At 39.2% G+C, this 24,243-nt stretch overlaps 1 protein-coding gene across 1 annotated transcript in view; it reads left to right on the top strand.

Moving 5' to 3' along the window:
- Pask (PAS kinase) overlaps positions 1–24,243 on the top strand; it is a 453,665-nt gene that overhangs the window by 10,331 nt on the left and 419,091 nt on the right. The window contains exon 3 of the mRNA XM_068229079.1: positions 1,797–2,059. Within this exon, the coding sequence (XP_068085180.1) occupies positions 1,797–2,059 (263 nt within the window). The remainder of the gene's footprint in view (positions 1–1,796; positions 2,060–24,243) is intronic.

The raw sequence follows: 24,243 nt of genomic DNA, 5'->3' as shown, positions 1-24,243 counted from the left end.
TTTTTACCGGGACCTGAGGGTTGGTTCAAGGTTAACTCAGCCTAAGTGATTACAATCCAGGAGCTATCTGAGGGTGAGATACCAACCCTGGTCTAGAAAACCAAGAATAGGGACCGAGAGGATTAGTCTCGCTGACCATCACCTCGTAAACTGCAGGTCTTTGGACTGAGCAGCGGTCACTTGGTAGCTCAAGGCCCATGGCTGTAGCGCCAAATGTTTTTCAATTACATATATTCTGTTTTATTGCAAATGTTTTTCTTTTCAAACAGATACTGTGACCAAAAATGTTCTTTCCTGAAAATAAAAACTATAATATCAATTATCAATAACTCAGAATAATTTTTTTGTACTGTGTAATCCACACGTAGAAAATTTCTTGTCATATTTGCCATACACTGGTAGATATACACAAATTTTAAAATATAAGTATTTCCACAAAAATTGGCCTGGCACTTCACAGCAGTAGAGTGGAGGCAGAGATCTGGCCTCTTTCACCTGATGGTGAACAGCCGACTAGATCGACTCCTGGCTCCAAGAGGGTTAATTCATCTTTGGCCAGCTGCGTCTAACATGGCATCTTCATCAGAGCCCTGTTAGCTGTCACTTTTCAGGGTTACTGTAGGCCCTTCCAGATACCGTAATGGTCATAAGCCATATAATCCCCACTGTACTTTCCCCATCTCCCACGACGTGGATGAGGGATTGGACTTTTGGGAGAAAATATTATTATTAGATTGAAATGCATGTTGAGGGAGACTTTGAGGGTAAAATTCTGGCATTTTGGTGTTGTTTGACTGGTGTCTTCTTATTCTTCTTCTCACCAATTGTCTAGACATCTCTTTTTCAGTATAGAAACAGTTTTTAAATAATCTGAATGTTAACTTTGACTGTTTCTTTACTGATAAAAATGTTTATATATCAGTTTTCTGTTTTACAAAATGCAGTGTCTCCCATCATATATAATCATGGTCATAATTATTGTAATAATTATTATACTTTTTGACTTAAAATTCTGCAGTCCAGACTTAAAAATATAAGAGACCATCTGGCTTATAGATTGTCTTGAATCTGTGTGGTTTAATGTAAGATACAGTGAATTTCTCCCAATCTCCACCCCTTGAAGCCAACGACCTCTATTCCTGACCTCTTTTTATCCAGTACTGATTTATATTCTCATAAGACCAATATAATTTCATCCTCTTTTATAAGGTGACCAATGACCATGGAATTTTGTTATATATCAGCAAAACATCCTCTTTCAGATGACCAGAAAACTGCGAAAATTATTTACAGTGCAGTGTTGTAGATCTTTGTACACCCTTACTTGCACTGTTCTTGGAATGTCTCATTCTCATTGTTACAGGAGAGCAGTGAGCGCAATCATGGTGAGTGTGTGTGTATGAGGAAAAGTGGGTTCGTTTTGCTGTAAGAATGAATTTCTGTAATAAAGGAGAGTGATAAATAGAGATCTCAAACAAACAAGCCAGATGTAATTAATGTCTTTGCAAGGAATTGATGGTTGGATAGATTTTGTGTCTTACACAATGTCGTCATCACGCAGAATATGACAATGTATAATGATGGTATGATGATGATGATATTCTCTTTAAGAAGACAACCACTCTAAAAGACTGATTTTTGATTATTTATCTTCTGTTCTGCCTATCTCAACATATGGTTGGCACTGGAACTCCTATATCAGTTGTAAATAAAATAATGTGTTTAATTGAAGTAAAATAATAAGTTGAAGGTTGAATTTTTATAGTAGAAATATTAAAATAAAATTTAATTTCTAGGAGATGGTCTAAATACCTGCAGCTTTTCTGCTGGTCGCACCCGAGGATCTTTCCCTACTGGTCGTTTCCCAGATGTACCTTCTGCTAGGCCAATACAACCAGCAAATGATGGTTCCAATATCAAGTCTCTGCAAGGAATTAGTGACTCAGCTTGGTCATTCAGTAGCAGTTTCATAAGTGCAGTGGGAGCAAGCAGCAGTTACCCTATCACAGCTATGAATCCAAATAAAGCAGTCTTCACAATAGATATTAAATCTTCTCAGGTAAGTGATGCCTGGGAGTTGTTGGAGTTGTAGCAAGTGTAATATATGTCAAAATAGAAGGCTGAATAAGAAGATACAAACAGTAAAATAAATATTGCCCTAGAAACAAGTAGAGTTAGTATTAATCTTTTGATGAGTGAGTTTTCGTGACACCCAGGCCACCAGGAGTGAGTTTTTCCTTAAAAATTTTGAATTTTTAATTTCATGTTTTTTGATTCTAACTTTTCTCTTAATAAATTCACATGATTTACACAGAGGTACATAACTGACACCTTCAATTTAATTGAAATCAATGGCGTAGACAATATTTTTCTCAAAATAATGAAAGGAATAGTAAAATTGACAAAAATATAATTAGGCCTACTGTCTATATGTGATTGAGTTTGTAACCTTTACAACACACTGACTTGATTTTACAAGTGTCACCTACCAAAATATCTTTAGGGTATGGTAATGACCCAGTCACTCGAGTTCAGCATCGTGTACAATGTCCGTATCCTTTCCAGTATAAACTATAAAATCAAGGATAAACCCAGTTTCACAGTCGCAAAGTATAAACATCTTTATACCAAATCTGTGTTGCTTTTATGGAATGTACCGTTTCTACTTTAGGCGACCTTTCCAAGCAACTAGGCTCTCATCAATACAGATATTTTCGAAGGGATAGAATACAGATAGGAATTTCTCTTTGAAATAGTTTATTATAGGCCTAATTTTGTCAAGTCTGTCTTCTGGGGGTTGTAGATTGTTGTCAAAAAAGTGAAGCAGCCTTAGAAGGAGGGAGAAATTGTCAAGAGAGGTCACTTTACCGAACATCGGAGTTTTGAACAATTTATTTGTTGACCAATAATTATTCATTTTTGCCTTCACATGGACCATAAACAAAACAGTTGCTAGGAAAAGATAAGTCTCTACGGTTATGCCTTGCCACTTATGTAACTTCGATTTTTCTTTTACGTCTGTATTTTCCGTAACAAATAAGTAGTACTTGTTCATTTCTGACACTATCAAACTCATAATATTACGATCAAGAACTTCTTTGAAAATCAACACTCGAAGTCTTGAATTGTTGTCATTATCATTCAAATGAAGATTATCACTAATCCTTGAATTTGATAGATCAAAATGAGCAGAAAGCATAGGAAGAAACCTGGCTACAGAACTCCACGTTCTTCCTTCGGTTTGAACAACTGACAGCTTAGCCTTCTTTGCGACAGCGGAGCTCTGCACTTCGTCCTCAATTTCCGTGTTGTCGTCTTTCGAGGAATAAACAATTTCACTCTCATCGGACACAATACAATCACTATCATAAATATCAGAGTGTGTGTTTCTATGGAAACCAGAGATGAGGGAGAAGAAAAATGTGTGTTGTCATGGAATAGTCATGCAATGCATTCACAGGCAACAACAATAGAAAACAGTTCCTGGGTGCTGTAATTTGTAGCATAATCGCGTAAGAAGTTAAGTTATGTAACTACGGATGCTAGGACAGAACTTCATCACAGAACATACCAGATGTGATAAAACATGGAATAAAGTTCGCTGAACATGTACAATATCCCCCAGCTTTGTTCTAAAAACCCATCAGTACGATGTCAGGAAACAATTTCAAACATTCGACATGAAACGTGAATAGTCGGCGGTACTGTTCAGGCGCAGACTTGGAGAACGTAAATAGACGGCAGTACTCCCATGGGCCACACGCAACACTGCTGTAAATAAATGGCAGTACTGCTCCTTGGGTTAATGAGTTAAAAAATACTTATAGTAGGAGGTATATATTGCAAGTAAAATTCTGGAGCACATGTTGTTAGCATAGGTGTTGACATAGTTTCACTGATTTTTGTCGTGAAGTGGCTTTTATTAAAATACAAAATACGGCATTTCTTATTTACTTAGTGTATAAATTTAGGAAAGAAATTGTCATTATGAAGGAAAATGTAATTGCATCTTGTCTCTACTGAGGAAGTTCAGTTTCACTTTCATTCGTGCACCACAAATCTATAAATGTTTCCACTATCTTTTTCATGTTTTTAATAATGCAGTTTAATACATGGCATTTTGGGATGTATTTCACTATACAACATATGTTTAATTGGGGAGAGAAGAATTATTGCAGTGGCCTTGGTGCTAGTTTTCCACCTAGATGACCAAAGTTTGAATGCCAGTCTGTCCCAGGTTGAAATTTTCACCTGAACAGCTATGTGGCATCAGGAAGGCCATCCAGTCTTAAACCCGTGAGAATGTGTGCTGTGTGGATTTGACCACAAATTTGCTTGCTTGCCACCATGTGCACCGTTCTTGTTCTGGCACCTCCCTTCACCATTTCCTTCCTGACAATGCGAGACACACACTGACCAGACACAATTCACCAACAACGCCTTTTTTAATCAGTTGCTTGGAGCAGTTTTTCTTGTCTGTGGTGCCTTTGATTGTGCACACTTCCTTATGCTACGTTCCACAATATATGATTTTTTTCAATGTTTTTAAATGATAATAAGACTCAAAGAAGAGGATCGTATTCTTAAGCTTCTTGAAAGTGTTCAGGAGGAGTAGCAGTGAAATGAACAGTTTCAAAACCAAGTTGAAATTCTAAGGCAACATTTTGTTGATAATGAAGAAGAATGTGAATCAAGTTATGAAAGATAGGTGAGAAAGAACCAGATTATGTTCAAGATCTTCTAGAAGAAAGTGACCATAATACAGATCCAGAGAATTCTAAGGAATCTGAAGATGAAAATTGTAACCCAGTGGTAATCAGTAACACAAGCATTCTCAAGTACGTTGGAAGAGATTGTGTGACAATATGGGCAAGACATTGTTGGCCGTGGCTATGCCATAGTGACCCACATGCCTGGACCAAAACATGAAGCAAGACCTTTTAAATCTGCAATGGAGGCTTGGCATTTTTCCCAGATGAGACAAACCAAATGTCCGGCTCCTTAGCTGAATGGTCATTTTCGAGGTCTTCTGTTCTGAGGGTCTCTGGTTCAGTTCGCAGTGGTGTCAGGGATTTTAGTCATGTATTGTTAATTCCTCTGTCCTTGGGACTGGGTGTTTGTACTAGTACTCTCCTCTTCATACACTCGCAACAAATTACACTATGCACTGCCACAGAAAATGCGCAGTAGTGAATATGTCCCTCCACTTGGGTTCGCGTCAGGAAAGTTATCCGGCCGTAAAACAAGGTCAAGTCCACATGTGCGACACAGTTCGCACCCTCAACCCCACCAAGGTCTGGGAAGTGGTAGAACAAGATGTTGAGCCAAGTAGTGGAGTACACAAACATCTGGGTTGCAAAAGAGATAGAAAAGTTTGACCAACCAAGAGATGCTGCAGATACAGATAGAGTTGGGACAAAGGCAAAATTTAGAACTACTTTATTTATTTGGTTGTATGAAACATGCAAAATGTAATTTGAGAGATATATGAGCAACAGATTGTCATAGGTACGACATCGTAACTGACGTAAAACCTTCAATTATTGTGTTTAATGTATTTTAATTATAGTTTATTTAATGCTAAATTATCTTTTATTTTGTGTTAAACATGACTAGTATATGGTTTCTCTGTAAATATGTAGTATAAGATTGTATAACCTCAAATACGTATTGTATAACCTAAAAATCTATAGAGTCGAAAGCTGTAGAAAATTCCATAATGTTTGTATATTAGACTTATTGTACTATATTTGGTATATCTGAAGGGTTCTGGGAACTTACAGTAAGGTTTTATTATCCAGATACATGTAGAGACATTACGAATGTTGTAGATATTTCCATGTACATTTTTAAATATCGAAAGAACATTCGAGTACCCATCCGATTAGCTGGTCGATCAATGTTTCGAGTGTGTTTCATTAGAGTGTTGTAAGAACCCTTCCAGAAGTCTATCATTCTAGATGGCTGATCGAATAGTATAAATATCGAGCTGTCAAGTCAGCCAGTCAGTCAGATCATTGGACTAGAGTGTGTGAGTGAGGCGGGGAATTCAAGAGAGAGTATGTTATAGTGCGCGCGTCAGTGTTGTTGATATCTGTACTTGTCAGAATCGACTTCTGGGTACTCCGCTATTGGATGTTGTATATAGCGTCATTTGCTACTGTGTAAAATTGTGTGTTGTTGCATTTTAATATGTCCAAACCGCTGCCAATTTACTTTGCTATATACTGATTGTTTTGGCTCTGAATACAATTCCTCCAATTCCCTTTTTTGTTCCCTGCCTCCAAACACCATCCACATGAACTAGGCCTTAAATATTATTTTAAAACTTTTCTTTCTTTCAAAAGAACCTCATGTTTTGCATGATTGCTTATTAAAAACCTAGGTTTCAATTCCATGTCACCACTCATTTCCGTACTTCCTTCTTGGAGCAATTTTCTTGCAGAATTCATTTTGGTTGTTAGCTTCTGTGGCACATTCAGTTGCTCATCCTTCTGTTCTTAAGAATGTGAATTTGATCCCATGCTAAAATTAGTGGCAATAGTGGGTCTTCAAATGTGACAACTCAATGCAATTAACTTCCAGTGCATTGATGATCTCATGCTGGAAACTCCTTATGTTGCTGGTAGTTGTGCCGATTTTTTTTTTTAAGGAGGGAAAATATAGTGATAATTAGTCATGATGTACCTTCAAATTTGTAGCAATGTAATAGACATTAAGGGTTCGATCCTGGCTCAGTCCGGTGGTATTTGAAGGGGCCCCAGTACGACAGCCCCGTGTCGGTAGATTTACTGGCACGTAAAAGAACTCCTGCGGGACTAAATTCCGGCACCTCGGCGTCTCCGAAGACCGTAAAAGTAGTTAGTGGGACGTAAAGCAAATAGCATTATTATTATAATAGACATTAAGCAAATATATTCATAATCATGATCAATAATTCCCTTGTCCAGCTCTCGGCAGCCAGGGATGATTATGGGATCCTTCTGTAATGTTCCTCTATCCAATCTACGAACCTACTACGCTGGCGTAGCAGGGGGAGAGGTGATACTCTCACGTGGCGTGTGCCAGGTGGCGGATGGGGGGGAGGGTCCTAACCAGCTTGCCGGCGGACTGGATGGAAATAAAATACCTCTCGCGGACCACACACACAATCTCCTGTAGGTGGGGGACGCAGACGAAGAATACACCAACGGTATCCCCTGCCTGTCGTAAGAGGTGACTAAAATGGGCGACCAACACCATGGGTCGCTTTTACTTTGCTCGTAGTACCACTATGTTAGGTACCAAATAGGTTTGTGATTAGTGGCAATAGAGTATGTTGCCAGCTTCTACAGTACCTGTGATTCGTACCCGTATATGAGCAAAACCATGGGATGAGTGACACCATGGTTCTGCCTTACCTATGCTTAGTACCCACTATGTGAGGAACACCCTGGGATAGTGGGGGGTCCTTGTGGTTAGTCCACTTATGTGAGGAACGCCATAGGTTTGCGTTGCCTGTAAATAGTGCCACAATGTGCGAAACACCATAGGTCTGTGTTACATGTGAGAATTTCATTACCTGTGACTAGTACCATAATGTGTGGAATACCGTGAGTCTATGCTACTTTTGATTAGTACCACAACATGACAAATAGCATGGTTCTATTTTCGTAGCGGTAAGTACCATTATGAGGGGCCGATGACCTGGATTTTGGACCCGTTTCGACTACAAGCATCATCGATTCAGTATTGTGCTTTAGATGCAGTCCCTTGGTCAGTAATACTGTTATGTAACGCTAGATTATGGGAATGTGGGGCATTGCCGGTCGGATCCACTGATTGTTTTAACTTCATATCCATCCATTCATTCTTCGTCCTCATGTTTTTGAATCTGGTCAGTGGAGGATTCTGGATGTTTAACAATAGTTGTAACATTTTGTCTCATTTTGTACCATTGGGGGCCGATGACCTAGGTGTTAGGTTCCTTTAAACAGCAAGTATCATCATCACCTCTATCCAATTGCCATCGTTCCTGCTTAACTGTGCTTCAATCCTGTGTTTCTTCTAAGTATAATATTGTTGATTGTTTTCAACCACCTTAATAATCTGGGTCTCCCACTAGCTTTGCCTTGTCTTATCGGGGTCTTGTCATTCCCTTCAACATTCTTCCTTCTTCCATCGTTTTAACATGTTAAAACCATCTTAAGTTTATCCCTGTCCATTATGTTATAAAACTTTCCCACTCCAATTTCCTTCCTGATGTCTTAATTTCTTACTTTTTGTCTTTCCCATCATACTTCTTAAAAATTTAATTTAATTGGCCTGGATTTTATTGTCCTGTCTTCTGCAAGTAAAGGAAAAATTCTAAAAAAAATTGAAGCAACACTAACCCGGAACTGAGGTGGAGAGAGTGGAAGTGGAATGGGACATGTTCAAGAAGGCATTTTTAAGTTGTGCAGACAGTGCTTGTGACAAAATGGTTGAAACAGTGAAACATAAAGAGACCCCATGGTGGAATGAGGGGTAAAGAAAGCAATTAAAAATAAGAAAGCAAGAACAGATGGATTGTCAGCAGCTGGAATACAGGATTTAATTACTTATTTAGCTTATGGTACAAATTAAGACCCACACACAAATTGAGGAAGAAAAAGCATGACAAAAAATATAATGAATAAGTTAAAAAAAAAAACCCACATGAATTATCAGATGAAAATTGTGAACTAAACTAGAATGTGTACTTGTTGACATTACTTAATAGCCGTTGTTGATACTCTCAGAAGGTTGTTGATAGTTTCGGAGATGGCTCTGCGCGTTCATCTGAAGTTTGTATTTTCTGAAATTTTTCTCCACAGTCGCAGCATGGAGAAAGCCATACGCCTCAAGAATGCATCACAGAACCATTTCTTTCATGTCTAGTGCACACTCTGTTTAGTGGGACTCATACACTCTGTGGAAGATGAAATCCCGGTGGGGGCTGTGCAGGGTTGGAGATCGATCTCAATTGGGGGCCTTATTAATCCATCTTCATTCTGGGTTTGTAATCCAGAGTAATTTATTTTTATGAGTTTTGAGGCAGCAGCAGAGTAGGGCGTCTACATTTCAGTCAGATTGGTGTTAATGTATCCACAAAGACGCACGTGAAGTGCTGTCAGTTGGTACAGTTATTTATTCACATCTATTTACAAATTAACACACACATAACCTTAATCCCAGTATCACAAACAAAACACTTCACTTCGATCATATCAACAAAGCCGCCATTTTGACAAATGCCTATCACTGCACATCGAGATTACAACCTTGAAACACAGTTGAAACAGTTGCCTATTTACTGCCTACTTCGGCATGTCAGTTAACCACAACACGTGTTCACCGGTGAAACTCCTACTGGTTCTGGTGCCAGGTGGCAGGAGTATTGTATTATCTATACAGATCTATACGTTTCCATACCTTGGGTGTAATATACTGTCATACCAATATAAAACGTCCGTTATTGGACATCATAAATTTTCCAGGTAACTCATTCCTGGTTACCAGCATTTTGCCCCAATGTGCTAAGTTGGGCTCTTTTCAAGAGTTGGTTGTATATTCCATAGTTAGAGTTCGTGGTTTATAGCATTTAAAAATCAGTGATTTAGCGTTTTGATTTTCAAATTTAGCGTTTTGTAGCATCTAAACTTCTCAAATTTAGCATTTTGTAGCAAATTGGTTAAAAATAGGCATAATTTGCTAAATTGCACACACAACAGTTGGGAATAAAATCATACTGTTTAATCACACATTGCTTGTCATGCAGTTTTGAATTCACTATGGAAAATAAGACAAACATCAACATAAGACTGCAAGAAGTATTAACGAACACACAGGAATATGCTTATTTTCAAATTTACAAACACAATTTCAAAGTGAAAAATACTATTTTGAACGTATATATTTATTACAGTACAACACACCTACAAGGAAGAGGAATTTCAATGATGATTTAAGTACAACATGCCAATTATTTAAAAGGTGTCCTCATTCATTTGAGACCGCCTATCAGTTACAATTATTTTGTACTTGCTAAAAAAAACTCTACATCGACACTGTCCGTAGAGGCCCAAATACACAGAAGTGCTGCCAAGGAAAGCTTGCAAAACTTTTTTTTTCTTCAAGTTTTTGATTGCAGGCCATCTGTATCCTTACATAAAAATGTCCCGATTTGTGACTTTCGGCATGCTGTTTGATCGTCACTTCGCTTCTACCCATGGCTAACAACAATAAAATAAATCGCTACCGTACTTTTAAACAGAACTATTACTGAACACCAATGTCAAGAATAACCGACTAAAATCAAGGGTCAACACACAAAGAGAATGACCGTGGTGCTTGAAAGTGTATTTGCTGTTTGATTGACTGGTCTTTGCAGTGCTCTTTAGCCAGTGAAAGAAATTCCACACATTGAATGATTTAACCCTTTGGCCTGCCATTACTTGTGAAAGGAAATATTCCCTTACATACTATTTATTTTTCGTCACTTTAACATAAATTTGATTAATCACATAGGCTACATAAGAATACACAAAGCAAAGTGAGCTTTTAGCTCATCTATAGTAACAGGAAACCAATGTATTACTGGTTTCAAGGGAAGCAGATAAATTAGCAAGAAATGTAGAGGCATAGGTATTGGTTTCCTTAGTAACGTGATTGCAGAACTGTGGGGTTATAAATTCATTCCCTAAGTCCATTTCTTTCGGATTATCACCCAACCCCCTCCTCACTATAGAGTGAATTTCAAAAACTGGTTTACACGTTACAGAAAGAGGCTTATTGTCAACAAGATCATAATTCCAAGTATCATTTTACTAGACTTCTCAACGGGTGAGTTGGCCGTGCGGTTAGGAGCGTGCAGCTGTGAGCTTGCATCCAGGAGATAGTGGGTTCGAACCCCACTGTCGGCAGCCCTGAAGATCATTTTCCGTGGTTTCCCATTTTCACACCAGGCAAATGCTGGGACTGTATCGTAATTAAGGCCACGGCCGCTTCCTTCCCATTCCTAGGCCTTTCCTTCCCATCATCGCCGTGAGACCTATCTGTGTCAGTGCAACGTAAAACAACTAGCAAAAAAAAAAAAAAAGGAAAACTAGACTTCTCACTCGCTCTTGTTGCATTCTGGTTTTGTCACGTAGTTTCAATTAGCACAATCATCTCGGAACTTAAATCGGAATCACTTTCATCACTGTCATTTGAAGAAGAAGTATTTTCACTCTCCAGATAATCTTTTCCACTTTCAACATCACTATTTTCAAGCCAGTTACGAATAAACTCATCCATGCCGCGCTTAGATGCCGCCACGATTGTTTACAACGAGCGGCAAAATGAGGTGCTTTTTATTTTCCGTATTTCAGCTTAGAGTTACTATTTACACAGAGAAAATAGCTTCAGGTAACACCTGACATCAATCGGTTAGGCTGCAAAACAAAGAGAATAAATCTCTCCGACCAGCTAACTGCGATAATGAACTTATAGATGTTCCGTGCACCAAGACGGAAGTGTCCGTCAAAGCATGTTACCGCTTTACGATCGCAATGGGCGCCGTAATAATTATTTCTCCTGAAATAAATAACAACATGTATATCTTATTTTTAAGAAAACTGCATAGTTTTTAAAAATATATGTTTATTTCGTATAAAACTGAGAGTTTTGCATCTATTTCGCATAAATTGTATAATTTCGCATTTTGAACCAATTTCGCATTTTATCGCGAATTCGAAATCGCTAAAAACCACCCGTACGGGTCATATAAGATGAAGACACATACACTGACAAAGTTTCGGCATATTTCGCATTTATCGCAAATGCTAAAAATCACAAACTCTGTGCATAGTATTTGTGTGTGTGTTCTATCATTTTATTATTTTCGTACAGTACAGAAGTATTACTGAAGATTTTGGTGTTGTGGTGTGCAGCGATACGTCATGGCATAACTTGTACTGATTAAAAATTTGCCGTGTCTTCTATTTGTGCTTGGTTATGTTATTTAGCTTTTCTTTCTTAAGTGCAATTTAATTTTTACTATTGTTTTTGTGAGCGATACGTAAGCACAGTAGTAACCCGCGTTGCGTAGGGAAATTGATTAAGTACTATTAAATGCGTCCCTCGCCCCCCGAGCCCATAAAAAATATTTTTTTTCTATTTTCTTCCCCAATTTGCCTTACACTTCAATATTGACCTTTTTATGAGCCGTAGTTTACCTCTGATTCCGTACAAACCAAAAGTAGCCCCTGTCAAACCCTCGTCCCCTTTATTTCATAAAAGTAATTTGTTAGTTTCTTCCGCTTTTTATCTTGAACTTAAATACTGAGTTTGACAAATTTGTGTACTGTCATTTTCCCATGACTGTTCGATATGGTAACCCTGTTGTCGTAAGAGCAATACTGTTTTCTTAACATGGAATGAACTATAGGAACCAGCACTCAAACCTAGGAGCCAGCTAATTTTTCTGGTACTCGTATCGTTAACATACTGACTTCTGTCATTCCGGAAAATAAAACTTGGTATTTATAGCAATAGGTATTGTGATTTTATAGTTTTATACACTGCAAGAGATTACCTCAAAATGTGAAGACAGCAGGACACTGAACTAAATCAGCACCTATGCTGTCGACATACGGAAATAAATTCCGCTAGAGTACGTTCTATTCCACTTAACAATAACAGTTCTATTAATGTAATCAATTGAATAGCAAGAGATTCTATTTTAATAGTAAAGGAGCATTGCAGTATATTGTCCGTGTCGTGTACATAAGAAGTATATTTGAATAATTTCTATTTCTATGTAATACTTCCTTTACGAGAGGTTTTTCGACACCCAAGCGTTCGTGTGTAATACTAATTTTTTTAAATCTCCATAAACTGTATAAGTAGTTAGTGGGGCGTAAAGCAAGTAACATTATTAATTTTTCTTATATTGTTTACATAGTATGGCCTCGGTTGTAATTCAAAATGGTAATAACGTTAATGTCAAAGCCGGAATAGCTCATACTTACCAACATCCCTGCGTTACCTAACCTCAATCTCTTGTTCAACCGAGTTTGATAAATTGTATGGAGTGTCAGGGGATTGTGTATTATTACATGTGTTTTGGAATAGTTCAGCGACACCAAACTGGAAATCAAATATATAAATGAGGAGATTATACTCAGCTCGAAAAAGAAGGCGCCAAAGAAATAATTTTAGGCACCATGGCGACCTGGCGGCTGGGATTTGTTGTGTCCTGATATAGGCTACCTGCATTTTTGGACAGCCATTGATTAACCAGTGTGGACCATTTTTGATTAAGCGATTTTGTACCAAGATGCATAGGAATTTTTAATGCATTCTCAGTGTTCATCTTGGATTTTTTTAAAAACTGTTGAATTTAGATATATTTTAACTCAAATTGGTTGTTGTATTCAGTGTAGTTAGGACCTTCTGTAACCAACAGAAACATATATGTTCAGTTATTTATTGCTTTTCATTATTATTTTGAAATTTGTTTAATATTTGGCATTTTATGTTGGACAACATTGAATTTACCAGGCATAGTGTAGTTATACAACCTGATAATAAAGTTTGGTGAATAGTTCTGTGCTATCAATGTAGATGAACAATGCACGGCAGTGACCTTACTGTCCTTCGAAATAGTCCCCTCCCGTAACTATGCACTGCTGAGTTCGGCAATACATGTCCTGTAAACTTTTGCAAGAAGGCTTCCTTTGGGATGGTGTTCAAAAGCCTTGTCATGTTTTATTGGATGTCAGGAATATCGTCAAATCTCTTTCCTTTCAAATCGAGTTTTGGAGTAGGAAGAAGTCTGGAGGATTGAGATCTGGCGAGTATGGGGAATGTTCAAGTTGCACCCCCCACCTTTTTTGCCATGAACTGTTTGACAATACTGGCTGTGTGTGGGCGAGCGCTGTTACGGACAAAAAACCATGAACCTTGTTGTGCGTACTGGGGTCGTACCCTGCATAGACGTTTCATGGAACGGGTCAAAATTTCATTGTACCGTGCAGCATTCAACGTTGTTCCCTCTGGTAGAAATTCCTTGTGGATAATACCTACAATGCATTGTATTGAATAGGTGGTAAAAAAATAAATATTTTCTTATATACGTTATATGATACTTTTAATACGGACCAAAAATAATTTTCATTACTTGTAATAATACCTTGACTATCGAAAAAGGTGATGAGAATCGTTTTGATGCGTAACTTTTCGGCTCTGACCTTTTTCCGACGAGGCGAACCTGGAGAACGCCATTCCATGCTTTGCCGTTTCGTTTCAGGGTCGTACCTGTGACAGCAGGTTTTATCCTCAGTGACAATACAGTTCAAGAAATTTGGTGTCGCATCCACCGTTTTGACAAAACCCTGTGAAACCTCTAAATGTGCCTGCTTCTGATCGTCAAGTGATGGGGCACAAGACGAGAACATGTTTTCCTCTTCCCTAACTTCTGGGTAACGATTTGTCACATGGATTCATGGTTAATCTGCAGTTCATCCGCTATCATGCGCACAGTTAATCGCCGATCGTTCGTGATTAATATCCTCACCTTCTCAATGTTTTCATCACTGACGGCGGTCGCCGGTCTTCCGCTATGGGGGTTGTCAGAAACACTTTCCTGGTCTCTTCGAAAACGGGCAAACCACTCGTACACACACTTCAAGGACACGAACCAGCATCGCATGCGTTCCTTTCGGTGTCTTGCCAAGCTTAAAACAAAACTGTACATTGATCTTTTGGTCGTTCATGGCCCAGTTTGCAGTTCAGAACAAATGCACTAAACACACATTGTGTCAAACAGGTCTTACACGGCGCACACACGGTGCTCAACTGAACAACGTTGGCAGCAGGTGGTCAAAACCTGCTGCTACGCAGGTGCAGCGTTGTGTGTCGCCAGTGTTGTTGGATGGAAATTGATCAGTTTAGGACTTTCTATAGTCAGAGTAACAGTTTAAGAAATGAAGATCCTATCGCTCTATAGCTCTCTTCAGTGCTTGCTATAAACTACTGGAAAGAATGATTCTAAATCAAATCAATAAGAAAATTATGGATCATATCCCACATGAACACATTGGTTTATGAACAGGAAGGAGCTGTACAGATGAAGTCCTTAGCCTTACAACTTATATCAAGGCAGGCTTTCAAGACGGTATGAAGGCGCCTTAATATTTCCTGAAGCTAGAGCGAGGATCAGCCGTTGTTTTACGTACGGTACGAACAACTCAAAAACGTACGCCAAAATGTTAAGTTAACGTAGCGACAAGAATCTACTATCAGTGCTCAATGGGGCCATACATAATTCTCCATATTTGTACTGCTTGAATGAAAGGAAGACACTTAGGATTGTGATGCGCGGGGATATTTCCCTGTAGAGGCCTCAGTATTGGGAATGGGTGATATGAATAAACCGGAGACGTGTCTCTTGTCTCATAAATATTAAGACATGTCTCAAATGTATATGAATAAAAAAGCGATGTCTCAGCAGTGACCTTTGCTCCTTGAGACACAGCTCGTTAGCGGATTCTCTCGGAGACACAACTCCAAATGTATATGAATAAACTGGAGTTTAGTCTCTCTGAATGGAGACTGGTCTCAGAATTTCTTGAGACAGCCCAGAAGGTGACTCAAGCCGATAGAATCAGGCTGAAAACGTGATGGCGGAGTTTATGATGGTTTTGCAACGGAGAAGAAAAATTTATAAACCACGAAGAAATTCTCTCGAACATGATTATAAATATCTCTACCGTTACCGGAAAGAAAATGTGGAATGCTTAGCACATTTTCTGGAGCGAATACACGATACATTCATATAACAATAATGATAAAGATGATGACGATGATAGCCATTTGCGATAGGATTTACATGCATCATAAAGTCTAAAATGTTCAAAATCGAACCAGAAATATGCAAAACCGTGCAACATACACTTCTAATAATTTTCTTAGTAATTGTTACATTACTTTAATTATTCTTAATCTATTCTACATTTGTGATTTTTTCTGTACGTTGACATTTTTTCTATTCACAACACGACTAACATTTTATAAATAAAATTAATTCACAATCACGGAAAAGGCCGAAACGCAACATAGCTATGTTTAAGATATGACTTACAATTATTCAAGGTTTTCATTATTCACTTTGTCCTGCTCCTTAGCTGAATGGTCAGCGTGGTACTTTTCGGTTCAGGAGGCCTCCGGGTTCGATTCGTTGTCGGGTCAGAGATTTTAACGTTAAATCCTCAACATTCCTGCAACTCACACACAACACTATCCTCCACTAGAATAACACGGCAGATGACACCCATCCTCGTCGGAGGGTCTGCCTTACAAGGGCTGTACCGGGCTACAAATAGCCACACGAAATTATTACCTATTATTATTATTATTATTATGATTATTATTATTCACATTTTGATATCTGGAAGGATATTTTTTCAAGTCTGAAAATTATCGCTCTCTATCACATGTTGGCCAAATGGTACTGAACGAATGTGCGAGTATCCTTGGTCCTGATGTAAGCTATCCCATTTATGTTTAAGTGCCGTAAAATTCCCTGCCCATGCCTTTTTCGATTGCACTGTTTCTAAGTTTATTTAAAAGTTTCAACCGGCGGCTCGTGCCCTTGAAAAAAAATATGCTGTAACTGGCTTCACAACATTTAACAAATTCGCATAATGACGTTATTCAGCCAATGATTTACTGCCTCTATGAGTGCTGCTCTTTCTCAACCATCGCACCAAAATCTCACTTGCGCCGAATACTACGAGGGAAGCATTTGGTTTGGATCAGACAGATTTCGATGAAACTTCCATGAATTGTCAATCTACCTGTCTTAAATTTATTGCTGATATTCACTTTGTCATAAAATCAACGACATGGTTATAATTAATTGCTAAAGAACAGCTGGGTGGTTTGCAGCTGTATTGACCTCGTGTATGCACTGTAGAAATGCACTGATAGTTATATTTTAAAGTTACATTAAACAGTGCGCTATAGAGTGAAAATTAGATTTTGCTCGTCAAATCCATTTTACTAACATGCACAGTATATGAATATTTCAAAATATTAGGCTTTTAATAATTCTTTGTCGTTTACAATTGAGGCTAAAATATGTAATATGAAATCATCGTCATTTATATATAAACTTGCATGCTACAAATAGCCTTAAACTTTCGGATTCTTGGTGAAAGTGATTAATTTTGTCACACTGCGGGTAACCTACATAACAACGTCATGCAGCGACGTCCTGATGTCTTAATTGACCATCCTACCATGTTTCATTGAAATCGCTGCCATCTACACATCACGTTCCATTTAAAACTGGAGCAAACATTTACTGTCAATAAATACCGGTACGAAAATGTTATTTCACGGCAGAACGGTTCTCACCATTGAATTCCGGATGTCTTAGCTCATCATGTTACTTTCATTGCAATTTGTCCGGTCCAAATCAAACAACTCCCTTCGTTTATCAATATGGATAGCATTTTGTATTGTTTCTAAGTTTGCAATTTAGACAGTTTATACAACAGTATATAGGTATTGGTAGTATATTATATACCGGGTGAGTTGGCCGTGTGGTTAGGGACGCGAGGCTGTGAGCTTGCATCCGGGAGGTAGTGGGTTGAAGCCCCACTGTCGACAGCCCTGAATATCGTTTTCCGTGGTTTTCCATTTTCACACCAGGCAAATGCTGGGACTGTACCTTAATTAAGACCACGGCCGCTTCCATCCCACTCCTAAGCCTATCCCATCGTCGCCATATGACCTATCTGTGTCGGTGCGACGTAAAACAAATTGTAGAAAAAGTACATTATATGCAGAAACACCCCTAGCTATGCACAGGTATGGTCAATAAACTCTTCATATTCGTGAAGAATGAAGTACGAAGCGTGTGCTAAAAAGTGTTGAGTAATTTTCAATGACCGCAGAAAATTGTGCATTTGTATGTGGATCCTGAATGTGATGATAAATACAATGTAACTTCTTACACAATATCTTGAAGGAAACTTACAAGAAAAGAAACCTTAAATCAGTCGTTCACAAGCTGGGGTTCAAGTATACCAAGTGTACGAGCCACTACGTTTATGTAAGCCTGGAAAGAATTGAAATAAGAACTAGTGATTATTGAATATTGATTAATACGAAAGGTAGCCTATAGTTTGCAGAATAGGCTCCCAAGTGAAACACAACTGAAGAAGAAGAAAAGTCTGTCAAGAACTATTCTAAATGAAAAAAATATCGGTGGGTGTTCCACTTCGGTTGTACTTTTTTGTTCTGCTCGTTTCTCCCTTTCATGTAAAAGATTTTCCATTTGCAGTTGCAAAATCTGTTTTTGCACTGATATGAGTTCTTCTGTTTTTTCGAGAACACACTGTCGCTTTTCAATCTTTTTCGCTTGTAAATCTAACACTTCCATCTGTTCCAACAAAACCAATTTTTGTAGTAATTCACTCGTCAGGTGACAGATACCAGAGCCAGTGTACGAGACTCGTCTCAAGCGGAAGGAGACAAGTCTCGTTAGCGAGAAGCAAACTTTATTCATATACATGACGAGTTCTGTCTCGCAAGTGACTTCTGTCTCAATCCTCCTTCGAGACTTGTCTCCGAGTTACGTCTCATTTTTATTCATATCACCCAATGTCACCGTGTGTTGACAAATGTCAAGCCATGAAGAAAGGGGCAATTAGCAAGGGATTACTCAGTAAGGGGGCCGGAACGCGAACACCGAGATAACGGGGGCCACGTCCAGAAACAGTTACAAGCTTACACCACCGTGTCAGCTTTTGCATATCGGTTCCAGGAAACAATAACGTCCTAGGGATCCTTGGGTTGTACCGTGGTTGAGAGATGTGCTGTGTTTAAGTTGCAGCGTTGGGAAGACTGTGACAGGATTGTGAGCTGCACGTTAGTTCCTCATTTTGTGCCACATAAGTAACTTTTCTGAAGAGGGGCCGTTTTGTCATTGAGAAGCCAACACTGTGCATCCTCGGTAAGTTATGAAAAAGGTTTTTTATTCTTACAGTAGCAAGACAATCGCGGATAGGTGCCTAAGTTCGATAGGTAGGTCTATATATTTTGTCAAATGCCCGGGGACTGATTGGAACCTCAAATGGCACCATCAAAAGTGCGGGTAACTATTTTGTATTTGGCGGGCGTGATAACTCAGTTCCAATGGCTCTATCTTCTCATCAGGACGGCCCAGGCTTGAATCACAGTCGATACATGAAACGTTTTTAAAATGGGAAGTCACGTTCTATTGATACGGATTCTACTTATAAACTAGATCCCGTCCCTTACCTTTCCTTATACTTTTGAGCCGGAACCGCATCGTTTATGGTGATGTATTTTGAGTATCCAACCATTCTTCGGACTTACCTTGTAAGTAAAATGTTGAGTGGATGCAGTGGCGTACCCACAAAATAATTTCAGTGGCCAGTAGTGTGGATACAACGTTTCCTTGGAAGGGGTTGTGAAAATATTTTTTTATTTATTTAGAATTTGCTTTACGTCGCAGTAGGTGTTATGGCGACGATGGGAAAGGAAAGGGCTGAGAGTGGGAAGAAGCGGCCGTGGCCTTAATTAAGGTACAGCCCCGGCATTTGCCGGGTGTGAAAATGGGAAACCACAGAAAACCATCTTTAGGGCTGCCGACAGTGGTGTTTGAACCCACCATCACTCGGATGCAAGCAAACAGCTGTGCGCCCCTAACCGCACGGCCAACTCGCCTGGTGGATATGAAAAGAAAGCCGGTCCTACCGAGTGCGGTGACGGATCTTCAGTTGATATTGTTGGTTTTGATTGTTACCATGTACAATCATAGCTTCTGTACTCTTAACATAAACGGGCTGCATTATTGAAACTGTTCGTAAAATTGATAATATCGTTCTTCGTTTGTGAGGAAGTAGAATCTTCATTTAATTTGTCTTCTTAAAAAAAGGAACCACTTTGGTACTACACCCCATGAAGGTGACTACCTTCCAGGCCGTAGATATTTAGATTACTGGAGACTCGAGGAAAACTCTACTGCACCCAAAAACGAGGCTGTATCCTCCCCATCCCATGCCTTTCTTAACTCTGTCAGTGATGGGAATCGAATGCAGGATGCAAGTCAGATTCGATAATAAGGAGACCTAAAAGTCACCAGCCGGCCCCACGGTGTAGGGGTAGCGTGCCTTCCTCTTACCGGAGGCCCCAGGTTCGATTCCCGGCCAGGTCAGGGACTTTTCCTGGATCTGAGGGCTGGTTCGAGGTACACTCAGCTCGCGTGTTTATAATTGAGGAGCTATCTGACGGTGAGATGGCGGCCTCGGTCTAGAAAGCCAGGAATAACGGCGGAGTGGATTCGCCGTGCTGACCACACGATACCTCGTAATCTGCAGGCCTCCGGGCTGAACAGCCGTCGCTTGGTAGGCGATGACTCTTCGGGGCTGTTACGTCATGGAGTTTGGTTTGGAAAAGTGAACAGAGAAGGAAGCGCCACGCCTGCAAGACTCCTTAGCTTCCAGCTAGTTCTTCTGTCCGGCCTCGTGCATTTAGGACAGTAAGTAAACGTACGCCTTAATAAATGCTCCTCATAAAACCTTTGTAAAAATACGGAATGCATCTATTTATAACAATAATCACAAGCGCCTCCTTTTCATGTAGCTCAGTTGGTTGAGTCGCTGTCCTTCTGAGTCTGAGTTCGCAGGTTCAAATCCCGGGTTGGATCGGTAACCCTTAAAACGGTGTTGAAATGGCAACAGCTCAGTGTCGTTGGTTTCTGGCACGTTAATAAAAATTATACATACGAATATTAGCGTCACAAAACTCTAACTTTATACTACTATATTCTGCATCCCAGGCTTGTGTGGAAAAGTAATTAACAATTTACTTTACGTTGCACCGACACAGATAGGTCTTATGGCGACGGTGCGATAGGAAAGGCTTAGGAGTTGGAAGGAAGCGGCCGTGGCCTTAATTAAGGTACAGCTCCAGCATTTGCCTTGTGTGAAAATGGAAAGCCACGGGAAAACATTTTCAGGGTTGCCGACAGTGGGGTTCGAATCCACTATCTCCCAGATGCAAGCTCACAGCTGTGTGTCCCTAACCGCGTTGGAAACTAATAGGACAAGGTAAACCCTACATCGCATATGTTGTAATGTGTATTTTTCTTTACCAACTAACAAAATATCTATACCCATACGCTTTACATTATTTATTTATTTATTTATTTATTTATTTATTTATTTATTTATTTATTTATTTATTAGTGCCTTCAGTACAGTGGCGAAGTTAGGGCTCCAGGCCCTCTCGTACACTTAACCACATACTAATCAGAATCTTAAATAAAATACTGAGATACTTAAAATAGTTAAAACTACATAATTTAATAGAATTGAAAATAAATTTAAATAAATTACTAAATTAATATTAGAACTAATTAATATTAAAAACTCTGAAAAATAGCTAATCCTCAGGAATGCAAAAATTCATGCTTCAACCATTCAGTCAGCTGTCCTCAGCAGGTAGTCTCGGCAGGTGACCTTAAATCGTGATTTAAAAAAGCTAGTTTCTCTGACCTGAACTGGCAGGGAATTCCATAATCTGGCCACAGTCACCACAAATGATCTATTAATTTTATATGTGCGGTGCAGTGGAATAGAAAGAATGAATCTAGAACGTGTATTTAAGTTGTGAAGTGATGATAAAAAGATGAATTTAGAAGAAATATACATTGACTGACTTACAGCTACCACTCTGATCACCATCGTTAAAGTGTGTAGCTGCCGACGTTTATCAGACATCAGCCATGAGACAGCCTTAAATATGGGGTGATATGAATATCGTACCCAATATTGTAAATAAATCGCAGGCAGGAATTCAATGCTCGTTGAAGTTGAAGTGTTTCTTCTCTCGTCATGTCAACTAAAACGACGTCACAATAATCCAGAATAGGGAGAATGAGTGTCGGTGTTAGTTTGACCTGTAGCTCAAATGGAAATACATCCCTCTGCCGTTTAAGAGGGTGAAGAACTCCAAAAATCTTTTTACGTATTTCTTTCGTGTGATCAGACCAATCAACTGTTTCATTCATCATTACGCTGGGATTTTTAACAGTTTTACTGTAGGGAATAATGTTACCATTCAGTAGGATAGGCGGGATTGCAACATTGTTTGAGCAGCTCAGTCATTTTCGTGATCCAATTATAATTGTCTGAGTTTTTTGCAGTTTAGTATGAGAGAGCTTTGTTGTACATATACACTGAGTCGTCGGAGGTCCCTGTTAATATCTTGTCTTGCAGTGTCGATATATTTGAAGATCGTCAGCACAGAGGTCATGTATGTTATGTCCTGTCACAGATGGTATGCCATTGATATAAATACAGAAAATTAGGGGCCGTAGAGTACTGCCCTGTGGGGCAACACTAAGTTTCATTTTCCATTTAGAGGCCTTGTCGTTTACTGTTACACGCTGTTGACGGTTACTCAAATAAGAACTAAAAACCTCAAGTGCAGCTAGGTCGAAATTTAGCAGTTCCATTTTCTTTATCATAGTCGGAATTACCATAGTGTCAAAGGCGCTACTGAAGTCAAGAAGGATACGTATAGTGAGCAGTCGTTTGTCCATAGCGTTTCTAATGTCTTCAGTAACCTTCAAAAGTGCTGTTGCGGTACTGTGACCCTTCTCAAATCCAGATTGCAAAGGGTCCAAAAGAGCATTTTTATTTAGGTATTCCAGAACTTTCTCGTATACTAAACGTTCAAAGTCTTAAGAAAGCGCAGGGAGTACGGACATAGGACGATAGTCAGAGGGTGATTGTGGGTCTAAACTCTTAGGTACCGATATAATATTGGCTGTTTTCCAGACAGTAGGGAAAGTTCCGTTTAGTAAACAGTTGTTCAGTATGTGCGTCAGTAAAGGTGAGATAGCACCCATAATGTTATGCATAAAAGTAATAGGAATATCATCTACACCTGTAGTCTTTGATTTAATCGAGTACAAAGCCTTTTAACCTGATTTTCTGTGACACTGTAAAATGTGAATGGTGGATTGGCTGGAGGGGAGGGCGGTGAGTCGGTGCTGTTAATTTGGGTAGGTTGAATATTTATTCTAGTAAAGTAATCGTTCAGTTCGTCAAGTGGAATGTCAGGAGTTGTCTGTCTCTGTTGATGTTTTCCTATTCCCAGAGCTCTAAGTTGGTCCCATGCGCGATTAGAATGCAAGTTGTTAGCTAAATTCCGAAAATATATACATTTTTTATATTTCTGATTAACTGCTTTGTGCGATTTCTTAAGATGCAGTTAGATTCGAAGTCTGTGTCATCTAGGGTTTGTTTATAATGTCGAAATAACGAGTCACGGTGGGCCATCATTCTCTTGCCTTCATCATCTAGCCATGGACAAGAAGGACGAGAAACCTGTATTTGACGCGTGCGCGTGTGTGTATATTTTTGCCGCATTATTTGTACAAAATGTTACTTCTTTATTGCTTATCACATGGCCATTATTATAATAACATTACCGTATTTATTTTAAACCAGAATATTGCATCCTTACTCAAACTGTTTATTCTTGCATTCATTTCACTTGTACTCGGAATATATGAAATGCTGCAGTTATGTTGGGATGGGAGTAACACAGGTAGCCGGGGGATGGGGGAATGTCGTCCACGGAGTCCAGACACCCCAGGAGTTTTAATGAATGTACTTTTATTGAGCATTTTATATATAATGTATATTAATATTAGCTTCCGGAATCCGACTCATTGGCTGAATGATCAGTGTTGAGGCCTTCGGTTCAGACGGTCCCGGGTTCGATTCCCGGCTGGGTCAGGGATTTTAATCGCGTCTCATTAATTCTTCTGGCTGGGGACTGGGTGTTTGTCCCAACATATTCATATTCAGACAACAACATACTACACTACCAACCACCAAAGAAGCACACAACACTGATTGCATCCTTCTATATAGGGTTGGCGTCGGGAAGGACATCCGGCCGTAAAACAGGGCCAAATCCACATGTGCGACACAGTTCGCACCCGCGACCTCACAGATGTGGGAAAAGCGGGGGAAGAATAAGAATAAGAATAAGAAAATTACTATTAGCTTCCGTAATCTGCACGAATCCACCACTCTTACTTGGATCCAAGGACACTCATCCCCTTTTTCGGTATTCTACACCACCTAAACTATGGAAGTTTGGACACCAAACAAAATAAAATTCTGGATGAATGCCCCCCCCCCCCCCAAA

Source organism: Anabrus simplex, chromosome 8, assembly GCF_040414725.1.
Source record: "Anabrus simplex isolate iqAnaSimp1 chromosome 8, ASM4041472v1, whole genome shotgun sequence".
NCBI lineage: Eukaryota > Metazoa > Arthropoda > Insecta > Orthoptera > Tettigoniidae > Anabrus > Anabrus simplex.
This window is presented reverse-complemented; position numbering and strand designations above follow the sequence as displayed.